Source organism: Dendrobates tinctorius, unplaced genomic scaffold, assembly GCF_039654945.1.
Source record: "Dendrobates tinctorius isolate UK_male_01 unplaced genomic scaffold, ASM3965494v1 ptg000102l, whole genome shotgun sequence".
Taxonomy (NCBI): domain Eukaryota; kingdom Metazoa; phylum Chordata; class Amphibia; order Anura; family Dendrobatidae; genus Dendrobates; species Dendrobates tinctorius.
The window spans coordinates 36629984-36646546 of NW_027361770.1; the positions used below are offsets into that span (position 1 = coordinate 36629984).

At 44.4% G+C, this 16563-nt stretch overlaps 1 protein-coding gene across 7 annotated transcripts in view; it reads left to right on the forward strand.

Annotated features, from left to right (window-relative positions):
• LOC141099776 (uncharacterized) overlaps positions 1-16563 on the forward strand; it is a 132871-nt gene that overhangs the window by 514 nt on the left and 115794 nt on the right. For 6 of the 7 annotated variants that reach the window (XM_073587837.1, XM_073587836.1, XM_073587838.1 and 3 more), the window contains exons 2-4: positions 13781-13853; positions 14871-14942; positions 15040-15058. In XM_073587837.1, coding sequence (XP_073443938.1) covers positions 13815-13853; positions 14871-14942; positions 15040-15058 — 130 coding nt within the window. In that variant the 5' untranslated portion in view covers positions 13781-13814. Of the gene's footprint in view, positions 1-3010; positions 3210-13780; positions 13854-14870; positions 14943-15039; positions 15059-16563 lie in introns of those variants that run through there. The other variant, XM_073587833.1, reaches the window with a different exon arrangement.

Below are 16563 nucleotides of genomic sequence, written 5' to 3' on the forward strand. Positions count from 1 at the left end.
GACTCACAGCATGATGGCCACCCTTGTCTCCTCGTCACGGCGTGATGGCCACCCTTGTCTCCTCGTCGCGGCGTGATGGCCACCCTTGTCTCCTCGTCGCGGCGTGATGGCCACCCTTGTCTCCTCGTCGCGGCGTGATGGCCACCCTTGTCTCCTCGTCGCGGCGTGATGGCCACCCTTGTCTCCTCGTCGCGGCGTGATGGCCACCCTTGTCTCCTCGTCGCGGCGTGATGGCCACCCTTGTCTCCTCGTCGCGGCGTGATGGCCACCCTTGTCTCCTCGTCGCGGCGTGATGGCCACCCTTGTCTCCTCCTCGCGGCGTGATGGCCACCCTTGCCCCCTCGCCGCGGCGTGATGGTCTCCCACAGCCCAAATACAGTATAATGGTCACCCTCACAACCTTCTATTTTGTATGATAGCCCCCCCATAGCCTACCGCACAGTATGCTAGTCCCCATACAGTATAATGCTCCCCCAATACAGAATGAGGGCCACCACTGCTTCCAACACAGTATGATGGTGCCCCAAAGCATGATGGTCTCCACAGCCCCCCACACAGTATGATGGTCCTCACACCTAATTTGATGGTCAAACAGCTCCAATACAATATAATCCTCTCCCCCACAACACAGTATGAAGGTCCCCCACAGCCTCAACACAGTATGATGGTTTTCCAAAGGCCCAATACAGTATGATTCCATATAGCATGATAGGCCCACCACACAGTATAATGGGCCCCCATATATTGTTATTGCCCCCCACTGTTCCAATATAGCATGATGGTCCCCTATAGTCCTAATACAGCACGATTGGCAATCCACACAGTATTATGCTCATCACCGACTACAGAAAAAACCCAACTCCTCTTCTATCCCGTCTTGCAGTGGACTTTGGAGCAATGCAGTGCTGTCATCAGGCCGACCGACTTCCCCTGCGTGGCCCCGGAAATTTTCTGCGGCATGCTGGAATAAATGACAAAACACGTAGCCAGTGGCTCCGTGCTCCAGCACTGCTGTTAACAGTATCGGTGTCCTGAGGAAGGTTATACTGGTGATACGCGGCCGGACCTGCTCATCTGGCATTTACCGAGTGTGGTATAGTGGAAAAATCCAGCTACTGCAAACTTTTTTTTTTTTTTATATAAATCACATTTATTTAGATATGGCTGAAAATAAAGAAAAAATGAATATAATATCATGGTTGCTGGATTTTTCCATGGTTTCCGCTCAGGAGCCAGCCTGATGCCTCCGTGCACCGTGCCTTGAGCTGATGAACTGTTCGTTTTTCATTTGCCTGATGGCTCGTCCGATAGGAGAAGCTTTGTAATTAATTTTTCATATTAGAGACCCTGATGGTAAAAACTGATACACAAACCAAACACCAATGAAAATTGGATCCAAAACACTGATGGTATGAAATGAAACACAGACGAAACTCCGATCCAAAACCCTCCTGAAAATCCGAGCATTTTGTGCTTCTGAGAACAATCTGTCTGAATAAGGGCTAAAGGGGGTTTTACACTAAGCGATATCGCTAGCAATATCGCTAAAACGTCACCGATTTTGTGACGTTATAGCGATATTGCTAGCGATATCGCTATGTGTGATACTTACCTCCGACCGGCTCCCCCGCTGTCCATCGCTGATCGCGCGAGAATGTCCGGCTCCATTTCTCGTCGTCAGCTTCCTGCTGAGACTTCCTGCTGTGACGACGAGCGACGCGTGGAGGCGGGTGGGAGGACGTCAGGATCGCTGTGTGTGAAAGGTGAGTATCGTCCGCTGCGTCGCTGCTGCATCGCTGTGAGGTCTTTCTGTATGAAAGCTCACTAGCGATCATTTAGCGATGCACCAGCGATCCTGACCGGGTCGGATCGCTGGTGCATCGCTAAATGTAAAAGGGCCTTAAGGCAAGGTCTACACTGCGACATGTTTGGTGTAACTAGCTTGCGTCTCGCTGTTGACCGACTTTTTTAGCCCTTCATCTTTGCTGTATAAAAGCTGCCAAATTATAGAGAAGTCGATTGCAAGTCACATTGAAGCCTGTGCGAGCGAGACATTTGTGACCTGCGGCAGTAAAGCAAACACATTTTCAACTCTGTGTTGTAGTCATTGTGGCCACAGTGCGACACCCTAGGAAGTAATGAGATGTGATGTCACAATGGGACACATGATTTCAGTATCGTCATGATACATGTTGCCAGTGGCCACAGCTTTAGGCCGCGTTCATACATTCAGTATTTGGTCAGTATTTTACCTCAGTATGTGTAAGCCAGAACCTGGAGTGGGTGATAAATCCAGAAGAGGTGATGTGTTTCTATTATACTTTTCCTCTGACGGTTCCTCTCCTGGATTTGGGTTACAAATACTGAGGTAAAATACTGACCGTGTGTGAACATTGCATTATTGTTATGTTTGGTGGGAACTATTAGGGTATGTGCACACAAAATATTTTAAAGTCTTAAAGGGCCTTTAAAGGCCATGTTGACACTATTGCTAAATCTAAAGTTCATTTTCTCTCGGGATGTTCGCTTTCAGTACATGGGAAGTGCCGCCGTTTATTCAAAATAAGCTCTGGAGTTAGATTCTCTGGGAGATCTATGTCTATGCTTATAGATCTTAAAGTGAGCCTGTCAGCTCGTTTTTCAGCTATAAGCTGCAGCCGCTGCCTTTAGGGGCTTATCTCCGGCATTCTGTAATGCTGTAGATAAGCTCCCAAACTATCCTGAAAGTGAAGAAAAACAACTTTTTAGCTGTTTAACAAAACATATTGACAATGCAGTTATAGTTATGTGCTTAAAGGGAACTCATTGACTTGCATTAGCAAGTGCGAATCCGATTCTCGTAGTCAATTGCAGCATGTTGCGATTTTTTTTTTTTTTTTTTTATTTATTTTTTTTTTTTCCTTCTCAGTTTGGTCCAAGCTGAGAAAACACTCGCAGATGAGCACTGACTCATTTAATAACATAGGTCAGAGTGTAATACGATGTTTATACTTTTGTGATTTCCTGATGGAGTCATAGTACTCCGAAACGCGTTGAATAAAGCCACTTTTTCATGTGAATATCCATTTGGACTTCTATCTTTCAAGCAGCGCAGAGTTAATTCACCTTTTTATCCCATTTCTTTTTACTCTGGCTGGTCACGAGGAGATCGGTGGATCTGCAGCAGCTAATATTTCTATGAGCCTGTGTTTGGGCTCATCTGATTAGAGGTATGTCTTAATACCCAGATAAGACCCTATTGCGCTTTTACTTTCCTTCCAGCTTTTTATTGAAGTTCAGTAAATTCACAGCTCGAACCGTCAGAATAGATAGAAATTTGACCGTGAGATATGTAATCAGTGCCTTGCGTGTGTAGTTTTCTCCACTTGTAGCTGGCAAATAAATGGGAAAAAACTGTCGGGTCCCCCCTATTTTTAAAGCCCAACTAAGGGAAAGCAGACAGCCGTGAGCTGATCTTAATAATCTGTGTGAGCCACAGATGACAGCGTATGAGCCGGCCAGCTGTGAACTGCTTTATCCTTACGGAGTTCACCACAGTCACTGAGGCTGCGCTCGCAGCAGCTCATTCACCGTTGGTTCTCAGCCTGGATGGTCGCATCTTGGCACCGTCCAGGTTGAAAACTAATTATCCCCCAGGCAGGGATTACGAAAGAAAAAGTGCAGTTAAGAGGAGTGCTGGGCATGCCCAGCGCTCCACTTGACCGCACTTTTTCTTTCATTATCCACGCTCCTCTTGAGGGCTGCGGATGGAGCAGCACATGCATCATTATTAGGAGATCTGCAGGACCTTTGGTGATGTGTTCCAGTCACGTCAGCTTGGACTCCACACCCTACAGCCCGACTGCTGGCTCCTCACTAACTACAGGCTTCTTCTGAACTTGGGCAAGGTTGCACAACCGGGATAGGTGAGTGGATCCGCGTTTTAATAGATACCTCACTAGATCACCAGGTATAACTCTGAGCGCCCCCCCTGCTCTGTTTCTCCTTTCCAGACATGGATTACGGGGTGGGACAGAACGAAGGAGAGGTGAGCGATAGGGTTGTTTTTTTTTTTTGGTTTATTACAGGAGAATGATAGCTTTGGTGGAATTAGGCAAGGTCGTAACTATGGTTTAGTTAAGATTATTATAGGAGTTTGTGTAATTTTTTCAATTAACCCCTTCCTGACATCTGACATTCTATCCTGTCCATGGGACCCGGGCCCCTATGCCCATGGATGAGATAGTACGTCATAGCGATCAGCGGCGCTCACGGGGGAGCGCCGCTGATCGCGTCCGGGTGTCAGCTTTGGTGGAATTAGGCAAGGTCGTAAGTATGGTTTAATTAAGATTATTATAGGAGTTTGTGTAATTGTTTCAATTAACCCCTTCCTGACATCTGACGTTCTATCCCGTCCATGGGACCCGGGCCCCTATGCCCATGGACGGGATAGTACGTCATAGCGATCAGCGGCGCTCCCCCTGATTATCACAGCTGACACCCGGCACTATGTGTCAGGGGCGGTCACGGACCGCCCCCGGCACGTTAACCCCTGGCACACTGCGATCAAACACGATCACAGTGTACTGGGGGTTTAGGGAAGCATCGGCAGGGAGGGGGCTCCCTCCGAGCTTCCCTGAGACCCCCCCCGCCACAGCGCGATGTGCTGCGCTGCTGTGGGGGCCTCCTTCCCTGCAGATCCCTGGATCCAATATGGCAGTCGGGACCTTCGGGGCCTGCAGGGAGCCGGCTTCCTCAGTGCCTGCAAAGCGCAGGCATGAGGAAGCATTCTGCAGTGCCTGTGTAAGATCGCTGATCTGTCACAGCGATCTGTGATGTGTCAGATCAGCGATCTCACACATGAGAGTGATGTCCCCCCTGGGACAATGTAATAAAGTTAAAAAAAAAAAAAAAAAAAAAAAAAAAAAGTAAAAAATAATTTATAAAAAAATCGCTAAATAAGTTAAAAAAAAAATATTCCCTAATAAATTCATTTTTTGGAAATAAAAAAAAACAAAACAAAAGTACACATATTTAGTATCGCCGCATCCGTAACGACCCGCCCTATAAAACTGTCCCATTAGTTACCCCTTAAAAAATAAAAATAAAAAACAAAGCAAAAAATAATGCTTTATTATCATACCGCCGAACAAAAAGTGCAATAACGCGTGATCATAAAGACGGATATAAATAACCATGGTACCGCTGAAAACGGTCATCTTGTCCCGCAAAAAAATGAGCCGCCACACAGTGTCATCAGCGAAAAAATAAGTTATAGTTCTCAGAATAAAGCGATGCAAAAATAATTATTTTTTATATAAAATTGTTTTAATTGCATAAAAGTGCCAAAACATAAAAAAGACATAAATGAGGTATCGCTGTAATCGTAGTGACCCGAAGAATAAAACCGCTTTATCAATTTTACCGCACACGGAACGGTGTAAATGCACCCCCCCCCAAAAGAAATTCTTGAAATGCTGGTTTTTGTTCATTCTGTGTCCCAAAAATCGGAATAAAAAGCGACCAAAAAATGTCACGTGCCCGAAAATGGTACCAATAAAAATGTAAACTCGTCTCGCAAAAAATAAGACCTCACATTACTCGGTGGGTCAAAATATGGAAAAAATTATAGCTCTCAAAATGTGGTGATGCAAAAACTATTTGTACAATAAAAAGCGTCTTGGCGTACGACAGCTGCCAAACATAAAAACCCGCCATAAATAGTAAATCAAACCCCCCTTTATCACCCCCTAAGTTAGGGAAAAATAATAAAATTAAATAGTATTTCTTTCCATTTTCCCATTAGGGCTAGGGTTAGGGGTGTGTTGGGGTTAGGGTTGGAGTTAGAATTGGGGGGTTTCCACTGTTTAGGCACATCAGGGGCTCTCCAAACATGACATGGCGTCCGATCTCAATTCCAGCCAATTCTGCGTTGAAAAAGTCAAATGGTGCTCCTTCCCTTCCAAGCTCTGCCATGCGCCCAATTAGTGTTTTACCCCCACATATGGGGTATCAGCCTACTCAGGACAAATTGCAAAACAACTTTTGGGGTCCAATTTCTCCTGTTACCCTTAGGAAAATTAAAAATTGGGGGCAAAACTATCATTTTTGTGTGAAAAAATGATTATTTTCACGCCCGGGCGTTATAATCTTCTGTGAAGCACTGGGGGTTCAAAGTGTTCACCACACATCTAGATAAGTTCCTTAGGGGCTACTTACCACAACAAGTGTCAAATCTCAATGGGCACTTCAACACAGACTAATGTAACTCTAACCTATAGAAATAAGGGAGAAACGAAGAGATCCCAAAAACATAAAAGGATTTTTATTCAAAATTATTAAAGGGGATCTGTCACCCTTTTTATCCCCTATTAGCTGCCGACATAGACATTCTATAATGCTGTAGATAAGCCCCCGATGTAACCTGAAAGAGAAGAAAAACACGTTAAATTATACTCACCGAGGTGGGCGGTCCGGTCCGATGGGTGTTGCGGTTCGGTCCGGCGCCTCCCTTCTTCATGCGATGACGTCCTCTTCTCCCGTCCTGAAATGGCTCAGACGCAGGCGCATTGCTCTGCCCTGTTGAGGGCAGAGCAGAATTCTGCAGTGCGCAGGCGCCATACCTCTCCTGACGCTTGCGCACTGCAGAATTCTGCTGTGTTTTTCTTCTCTTTCAGATTACATCGGAGGCTTATCTACAGCATTACAGAATGCTGTAGATGAGCCCCCGATGTCTATGCCAGCAGCTGCAAAGCCAAAAAAAGGGTGACAGAGACCCTTTAAAATACAATATAGAGAAGGTTAAAAGGCATAATGCTGTCCGGGGACACTGAGCAAAAAATAGTACATGAAGATCTTATATTCCAATACTCTATTACAAATCTCCCTTTAGCCACAATACAGCATGCAACAATTGGAGAAAAACTAATTCTCAGGCGCTTTTCACATATACATAATACAGGCAGGATAAAACCGCCCCATGTGAAATCAGACATGCAAGGTGGACACAATTATGACAGTGTAAATGTAGGCATCAACACATAACTAGATTATTCTTACACAAGCGCTTACAGCATTCATGTGAAATGGGCAGAAGTAACCCCATGTAAAAAATAAATATTCTAAAGTGGTGCCAAAAAGTGTAACTAAGCGGATAAAATTGTAGCCGCTATGAAGTAAGTACCACCAGATAGAAAAGCGCTGTAGTAAACAGCATATAAAGTAAAGAGAAAGTATATTACCTATTGTAGGACACGTGCAGCTCAGCGTCCCCTCACCCCAACGCACGTTTCGCCGCCAGCTTCTTCTTATGTATATGTGAAAAGCGCCTGTGAATTAGTTTTTATCTAATTGTTGCATGCTGTATTGTGGCTAAAGGGAGATTTGTAATATAGTATTGGAATATAAGATCTTCATGTACTATTTTTTGCTCAGTGTCCCCGGACAGCATTATGCCTTTTAACCTTCTCTATATTGTATTTTAATAATTTTGAATAAAAATCCTTTTATGTTTTTGGGATCTCTTCATTTCTCCCTTATTTCTATGATAAATGGGAGGTTAGAGTTACATAAGTTCCGTAGGGGGCCTAGTTTCCAAATGGGGGTCACTTGTGGGGGGTTTCCTCTGCTTAGGTACATCAGGGGCTCTCCAAAGGCAACATGACACCTGCAGACCATTCCATCAAAGTCTGCATTCCAAAACGTCACTACTTCCCTTCCGAACCCCGACGTGTGCTGTACAGTAGTTTTCTCCCACATATGGGGTATCAGCGTACTCAGGACAAATTGGACAACAACTTTTGGGGTCCAATTTCTTCTGTTACCCTTGGGAAAATAAAAAAATTGGGGACTAAAAGATCATGTTTGTGGAAAAAATATGATTTTTTTAAAAATTTTACGGCTGTATGTTATAAACTTCTGTGAAGCCCTGGGAGGTTCAAAGTTCTCACCACACATCTAGATAAGTTCCTTGGGGGGGGGGGGGGGGGGGGGGTCTAGTTTCCAAAATGGTGTCATTTGTGGGGGGTTTCCACTGTTTTGGCACATCAGTGGCTTTCCAAACGCGACATGGCGTCCGATCTCCATTCCAGCCATAAAAGTCAAATGGCGCTGCTTCCCTTCCGAGCTCTGCCATGCGCCCAAATAGTAATTTACACCCACATATGGGGTATAAGCGTACTCAGGACAAATTGCACAACAACTTTTAGGGTCCTGTTATCCTTGGGAAAATAAAAATTGGGAGTGTAAAGATCATGTTTGTGGGAAAAAATAAGATTTTTTTAATTGAACGGCTGTATGTTATAAACTTTTGTGAAGCCCTTGTGGGTTCAAAGTTCTCACCACATATCTAGATAAGTTCATGGGGGGGGGTCTAGTTTCCAAAATGGGGTCACTTGTGGGGGGTTTCCACTGTTTAGGCACATCAGGGGCTCTCCAAACGTGACATGACGTCCTATCTGAGTTCCAGACAATTTTGCATTGAAAAACAAACGTCGCTCCTTCCCTTCTTTTGATCCAATCTTATTTATTGGTGTTTAAATATGACAAACAAAAACTGACATAAAAAACATCAATTCTACAACATTAGCACATAACATGACAGAAGAAGACATAAGCAATAACATACAGTAAATGTCTTGCATTAAAACAGACAAAAAAACAAAAAACTCAGGCTTATCTCTCGAAATGATAGTGTAATAAGTCTGCTGCCATCGGATGTATTTCAAAGGTAGGACCCAAACCCCACACACTAAGGGTGGTTTCACATTAGCGCTTTTTAAGCGCACGCACGGCCGGGGGTAGCTCCGCCCCCGAGCCGGCTCTCTGCCCGGCGTGCCCGCCCTTTGCTTGTAGCGCCGCCTACTAGCGCACAGCGGCGCCTGCGATCGGCGCACCCTATCTTTAGCATAGGGTGCGCAGATCGTGCGCAGGCCGTGCGCTAGTTGCGCTTTGACCTGCGCTGCGCACTTTTGACGGTGCGCCGTGCGCGCCAAAATCAAACTTTTCGGATTTTGGCGCGCACGGCGCACCGTCAAAAGTGCGCAGCGCAGGTCAAAGCGCAACTAGCGCACGGCCTGCGCACGATCTGCGCACCCTATGCTAAAGATAGGGTGCGCCGATCGCAGGCGCCGCTGTCCTCTAGGAGGCGGCGCTACAAGCAAGGGGCGGGCACGCCGGGCAGAGAGCCGGCTCGGGGGCGGAGCTACCCCGGCCGTGCGTGCGCTTAAAAAGCGCTAATGTGAAACCAGCCTAAAACAGTAGAACCAGTTTTCAAACGTATGTTATACATCACATGACCTTGACACATTTGAATACCGGCTTTGCAGGCAGGGATCCCATATACGCTGAGTCTTCTTTTTTGCAAAGGCTGTTTGTGTAAGAGCTAATTCATGCTCACAGTGAAAGTTAATTTTTTTCAACTACTTCTGTAATGGTCGGAACTGTAGCACATTTCCATCTAAGGCCCCGTCTCACTAAGTGATCTCGGTAGCGAGATCGCTGCTGAGTCACAACTTTTGTGACGTAACAGCGATCTCACCAGCGAGATCGCTGTGTGTGACAGCGATCAGCGAGCGGCCCCCCTGCCGGTATCGCTGATCGCTGGAAGAAACCTCTGGGCATTTCTTTGGTCGCTGGTCTCCCGCTGGCCAGCACGCATCGCTGTATGTGACAGGCGGGAGACCAGCGATCAGCTGTAAAAAATAATAAAAATAAAAAATATAGTTATTCTAATTCTCACCTTCCGACGTCCTGTTCAGTCATCTTGCCTCTCTCCATGCTCCGGCCCCAGTGATCCTTTGCATGAATGACCGCGAGATGTCACGGTCTCGAGGGATAACAAAGTCTCGCGGTCATTCATGCAAAGGATCACTGGGACCGGAGCGTGGAGAGAGGCCGGATGGCTGAACAGGACGTCGGAAGGTGAGAATAACCATATTTTTTATTTTTTTTATTATTTTTTACAGCTCACCAGCGATCACATAGCGACTTACCAGCGATCCTGACACCTTGATATCGGTGTCGGGATCGCTGGTAAGTCGCTTAGTGTGACGGGGCCTTTAGCCCCCACTAGCAATCTAACTGCTATCAGTATGTGAGATAAGGCCCCGCCCCCCTAATCATATGTGGAAACTCTTCTGTTCTAATATGTAAGACTACCAGGCTAGGAGACAGTGTCAGGCCTACCCCAAGGACTTCTAGTATTAATCTGGCAATGTCCTTCCATAGATTTTTCAGAGCTGGACAGTCCCACCACATGTGTTCTAGTGTTCCCCGAAGCCCACATCTCCTCCAACATAATGGGGATTGGTCCGGGCCAAAGTGAGCCACTTGGACCGGAAACCTATACCAACGAAGGTGAATTTTTTTCAATTGTTCAAGATGGTTAAAACATGATGAGACCCGTAACACCTCTCCTAGAGCATCCCTCCAGGCCTCCGGCTCCAGGGATATACCCACAGAGACATATAAGTAAATTTTATATTCACATCAGGATTATTCAGAGCCTTGTATAGGATGGGCACTCTTTTTGGGCCGGATTCTGGTATTAAGAAATATCCATTAGCTCTGCAATCTATTTTGGAGTTAAAAAAGGGTGATTCCGGTGAAGTTGACAAAAGATGGCGTATCTGTAAGTATTGATAGAAATATCTGCGTATACCTGGCTGTTTGGATGCTAAGTGATCAAAGGGCAGAATCAGCAGCATGTGCACAGCGGTTTTCATTTTCCATTGAAAATAAAGGTACTGTACAACGCAGTAGAAACTGCTGCGGATCCGCAGGGCCAAATCCGCTGCAGATTCCGCAGAATCTTAGGGTCTGTGCACACGGTGCGGATTCTACTGCGGATCCGCAGCAGAACTGCAGGTGATGTACAGCACCATTATAGGCTATGTAAAAAAAAAAAAAAAACCCGCTGTGCACATGCTGCGGATTTTTCCGCGCGAAAAAAAAAGCAGCATGTCACTTCTTTTGTGCGGTTTTACTGCAGTTTTCCACCTGCTCCATTCTACAAATCCGCAGGTGCAAAACCGCACTGAAACTGCACAAAAAATGCACTTAATCCACAGGAAAAATGCAGGTCATTTGACCTGCGGATTTAGTAAAATCCGTGCGGAAAAATCTGCGGGAGGATCCGCACTGTGTGCACATAGCCTTATAATTTCCTGTGAAGGTTGCCCCAGCTGGTTTAAATGACCTCAGGAGTTATCATTGAAATAGCTGCACAAATACACAAAGTCAATAAGAAAAAGAAAAACAATCACGGAAAAACATACAACTTACTACCATCACCTAGTGCAAAACAAAGAAAAATTGAGTAAAAAATTTAATAAAATCCATAATAGGAAAGATATAATGATCCTATGAGTTAGTATTGTAGGATCAAATCCTGTCTGTTTTCGAGTGTGAAGAACCAGAAGGATTCTCTGTTTAGGTGTTTCCTTCTGTTATCTCCACCTTTGTATGGTCTATAGACTTTCTCTGTACCACAGAATATAAATCTAGATATATCACCCTTATGGACATTCAAGCAATGTCTTGAGACCGCAGAAGAAAAAAGAGCTGCAGGGTTAACAGCATCAAACAGATGACCCCTAATTCTTGTTTTTAATCACCCCTTTCTGACCTCGGACAGAAAAGTACATCCGAGGTCAGTTCCCCCCGCTTTGATAAGGGCTCTGGTGGTGAGTCTGCATCAAAGCCAGGACATGTCAGCTGTTTTCAACAGCTGACATGTGCTCACAATAGGCGCAGGTGGAATCGAGATCAACCCGCTCCTATTAACTCGTTAAACGCTGCTGTCGCTGACAGCGGCATTTAACCAGGGCTTCCGGCCACGCAGTTCGGAAATACGCGCATCGTAAACCCCGTCATGTGATCGGGGGTCAGCGATGCGTTGCCATCACAACCAGAGGTCTCCTCGAGACCTCTATGGTTGATGAGGCATTGCTATGAGCGCCACCTGGTGGACAGCACACATAGCAATGATGTAATTCTGCTACATATTGGCGATCTACTCATCGCCTATATGTAGCAGAGCTGATCAAGTTGTGGATGCTTCTGGCCTCCCATGGAGGCTATTGAAGCATGCCGAAATTAAAAAAAAAAAAAAAAAGTTTAAAAAAAAAATGAAAAAAAATAAAAGTTTAAATCACCGTGCAGCGCTTAGAAACCCGCTGTTTATACCTTGGATACCAGCTCCCAGCACGCTGGTATCTAAGGTACTCAGCGGGTAACTAAGTGACGTGCGCGCTTAGTTACCCGCGGTTTACCTTGGATTCCAGCTCTCTGATCGCTGGTCTCCCGCCTGCCACACGCAGCGATGCGTGCTGGCCAGCGGGAGACCAACGATCAAAAAAATGTCAAGGGTTTTCGCGCACGATCAGCGATACCCGGTGGGGGGGGGGCAGTCGCTGATACCTGTCACACAGCGATATCGCTGGTGAGATCCCTGTTGCGTCACAAAACTTGTGACTCAGCAGCGATCTCGATAGTGATCTTGCTGTGTGTGACGGGGACTTTAGATAAAAAAGAACCTAGAGATGTTAGGTGTCTAAGAGCTTGTAATGACCTGGAGAATCCTAATGGTGGGTCAGTTTTAGCATTTAGTGAACCTAGCAAAAAAGCCAAACAAAAAACAAGTGTGGGATTGCACTTTTTTTTGCAATTTCACCACACTTGGAATTTTTTTCCCATTTTCGAGTACAGGACATGGTAAAACCAATGGTGTCGTTCAAAGGTACAACTCATCCTGTAAAAAATAAGCCCTCACATGGCCATATTGACAGAAAAGTAAAAAAGTTATGGCCCTGGGAAGAAGGGGAGCGAAAAATGAAAACGCAAAACTGAAAAAGCTGGGGTCATTAAGGGTTGACATGTTGTGCATTCCACGTACTGTAATTTACAAAGAGTGTATTCAATAACCTATACCACGTATGTATCATTGCAATTTATAACATCTTTAATATAATATTCCCTGAGATTAGATCGTGATTGATATTCGTTTTTAATATCAACTGGCATACTAAACAGTGTTGAGCAACACATTTGAATAAAAACCCTTAAATTCTAACCAGGTCTCCCCCCCCCCCCCCCCCTGTTTTAATTGTAGATTGATTGCTTTTAAATTAACATGGTGATAGTATAGAGCCCAAAGTAGGGTCTTTCTTTGTTACATAACGCATTTCATTATGTTGCTACACGGTGGGAGTACTCCTTTAATCCCTTAGTGACGGAGCTGATTTTCACATTTCTAACCAGGCCACATTTCTTAAATCTGACCACTGTCACTTTATCTGCTAATAATTCTGGAACGCTTCAATGGACTCCAGTAAATATTGAAAATTTTACAAAAATAAAATGAAGAATTCACAGTTTTGTAACTTTACACTTTTATGCCTTTAAGGGTACGTTATTAACCTAATTTAAACCATCTGGGGCAACCTGCATGGGGAACTATAAGAACTGTCCAATGTTCACTCATGCATGCCATGGTTAAGACGTTTGTCGAAACGCGTTGGTTAAACGCTGTTCTATGTGCATTATGCTGTAAAGTGCGAGGGGAAAATTCTCCTTTTGGTGGTACACCCTAATATTTACTTTTTATTGATGGACTACTAAACATTGAATTTTAATGAAGGCTCCCGTTTCCCGCCGGATTACACTTGTTCCTATGTGGATTTTACTCCACGTGTGTGTTTACGCTGTGTGTGAATTCACCTTTTAAGTGCTATGAACTCAGTGAAGATGCTGAAAGGCTTTGTATGCTGATGTGGCTTCTTTGATTTTCTTTGTTTTTTAGCTTTTCCTTGATGAAGTAAGGACTGGTTGTTGACATGAGTGCAGGACAAAAGAAATCAATCTTTTATTGTGACGTAAGTGTATTTGTTAATGTACCGTAATTATCTCTATCACTGGTAAGCTAATATATTTTCACAAAGTTACTCTTTAGAATGTTTGGCTCTAAGGGTACTGCCACACTTGGCGATGCACCAGCGATCCCGACAACGATGCGACCTGGTAGGTGAGGTCGCTGGTGAGATGTCAAACAGTCAGATCTCAACAGCGACGCAGCAACAATACCGAACGATACGACGGTCGTTGGGACCCTTTCTCTCAGACCTGTAGTATTGAGGTCGTTCGGCATTGTCCCTGTCAAACACTGCGATGCACGCTGGCCAGCGGGACACCAGCAATCAAAATATGGCCCAGGACATTCCTGCATAATCAGAGACATTGCAGCAGGGGCCCGATCGCCGCTATGTGTCACATGTAACGAGATCGCAGGTGAGATCGCTGTTGCGTCACAAAATCGGTGACGCAACAGCGATCTCGCTATGTAAGACGGGGGCTTTAAGTGTAATATGGAGATGCCATATTCATCTTTCCATTTACGCCTGTTTATATGTCTAATTTATGTGTTCGTCTGTTTGTTTTTTAGTGTGCCATTCTAGTTGTGTTTTTTTTCATCATGTGCAATTATATTGAGAAGTGACAATATTTTTTACATATGCTCTTCAGTTCCCACCTAGGGGGATTTTATGTATGCCAGATATTTTGATGCCATTTTCCAAACCGTGCGTGGTTTTTTTTTTTGTTTGTTTTGTTTTTTTTCTACCTTAAAAAGGTTAAAGAATTTTTTTTTGGACGGAGTTTATTAACTGCTTTCAGTGAGGAATTGATAAAAATCTCACTTTACAAAGGGCGTGTACCCATTTATGTACGTGATGGCACAATAAAGAGGCCAAAGCCTCGCTGATCCCCTGTGGGTCCGAGCTATTGGCGGTACAACAGAGACCTTGTTTGATTGAGTTTGTGTAAGTGTATTTCTATATATTATTTATATTGAGACAGAAAGATTAATTGTATTCATTTATTTACATGCAATATAGGTCTGTCAGATTTTCTGCTCCTCAGCAATACATCTGAGTGATCACATAGGGGGCGTAAAACACAGAAATGCAGTAAGTGCCTTTTTCTTTCCATAACATATTACAGAAATTCAACACATGTTTATTATTTGATGATTTATTTTTTTTTTATACGTTTTTTTTTCCTTAGGTGAAACAAGACAATCCAGGTAAGTAGAGCTGTGTAGTAACTGCAATAACCCACATATAGTGGAGCTAAAAATAAGACAAGTGGGAGATATACGGTGTTTTAACCACCAAGAGGATAAATTAAAAAAAAAAAAGTAACAGCTTCTTGGTACATAATCATGTCACCCATTATTTTGAGATTGCATTTTATATCTTGCTATGTACCATATTTTTGTCGCCATTGCTATGAGTTAGGCCTGTTTCACACATCATTTTTTTTGCTCAGTCAAAATCCGCTAAAATGGCGGATAGCGGATCCGTTCCTGTACTGACCACAAAGTTTGTCACTGGACCGTTATTTTAACGGATCCGTCAAAGGAAGAATTTTAAAGGAACCGCTCCCAGGGGAGGGGGGGAGAGTGAGAGCGAGTGAGAATTTTTCAGCCGCCAGAACAGAGTTTAGGGTTAACTTTCCGGCTGAGCGGAGTCTTTCGGGCATGCGCAGTGAGAAGTGCGGATCCTGCCGGCCGAAAAAATGTTGCATGGTCCGTTCGGGCATGTCGGCGGGCGTCAATTTTGGCGGATCCGCAAAAAAACGGATGGCCATCCGTCAAGATCCGCCGCTAATGGAACTCAATGGGGAAAAAAAAGGATCCGCCAAGAAAAATGGCGGATCCGTTTTTTTGCAAAACGGCGGCTTTTGACTGGACACAAACGGATGGGTGAAACAGGCCTTAGACACAATACATTGGTATTTCTCACTTTTTTTTGTCCTAAAGATACTTTGTGAGCCTAAAGGCTTTAGATACCTTTGACATAGAAAAATCTTTTTTTGCATGTATTATTGATTTTATTTTTTGTCCTAGGTGCACCTGCCTTCACTAACGTTCTATTATACAAAACAAAAACAAAAAAACAGAGAAAAGGGCTTGCATGCCTATAGGGTAAAATTTATATTCATGTGCACGAATAAAAGCTCTCTTGTGTTAGTACATCTTCATTCGTGGACTGATTTCCTCTTCTACAGTTCATGAAGAATTAGGTGCTTTCCTTCCTACCTACAATCTGAGTAAGGTGCCATCCCCAACAGGAATGCTTTCTCCCCTCTCCGCTCTGAGCTATTGTGTACAACCTCCCCCCTTCTCTTATTTCAGAGACACATGATTCAGCCAGTAGAATTATTTGAGGTATCTCTGTAAATAGCTGCAAGAAAGCCAAGTAGCAGCAAATATAGATTTTTTTGCCAAGGATGACCAATTTGTTCTAAGAAAAACACAAAGTGACAAGGGATGAATCTTTAAAGAGAACCTGTCAGCAGTTTTGGCCGCTATAAGATGCGGCCACTGCCTTTCAGGGCTTATCTACAGCCTTATAGAGTGCTGTAGATAAGCCCTGAAAGGCAGAGGCCGCATCTTATAGCGGCCAAAACTGCTGACAGGTTCGCTTTAAGACTTTTCCTATAGCAAAGTACAGACATGGTGAATTTATTCATTGGATCCCAATGGTCAGTGAATCAGCAAATTGGGTGAAAATTTTCCCCTCCTTC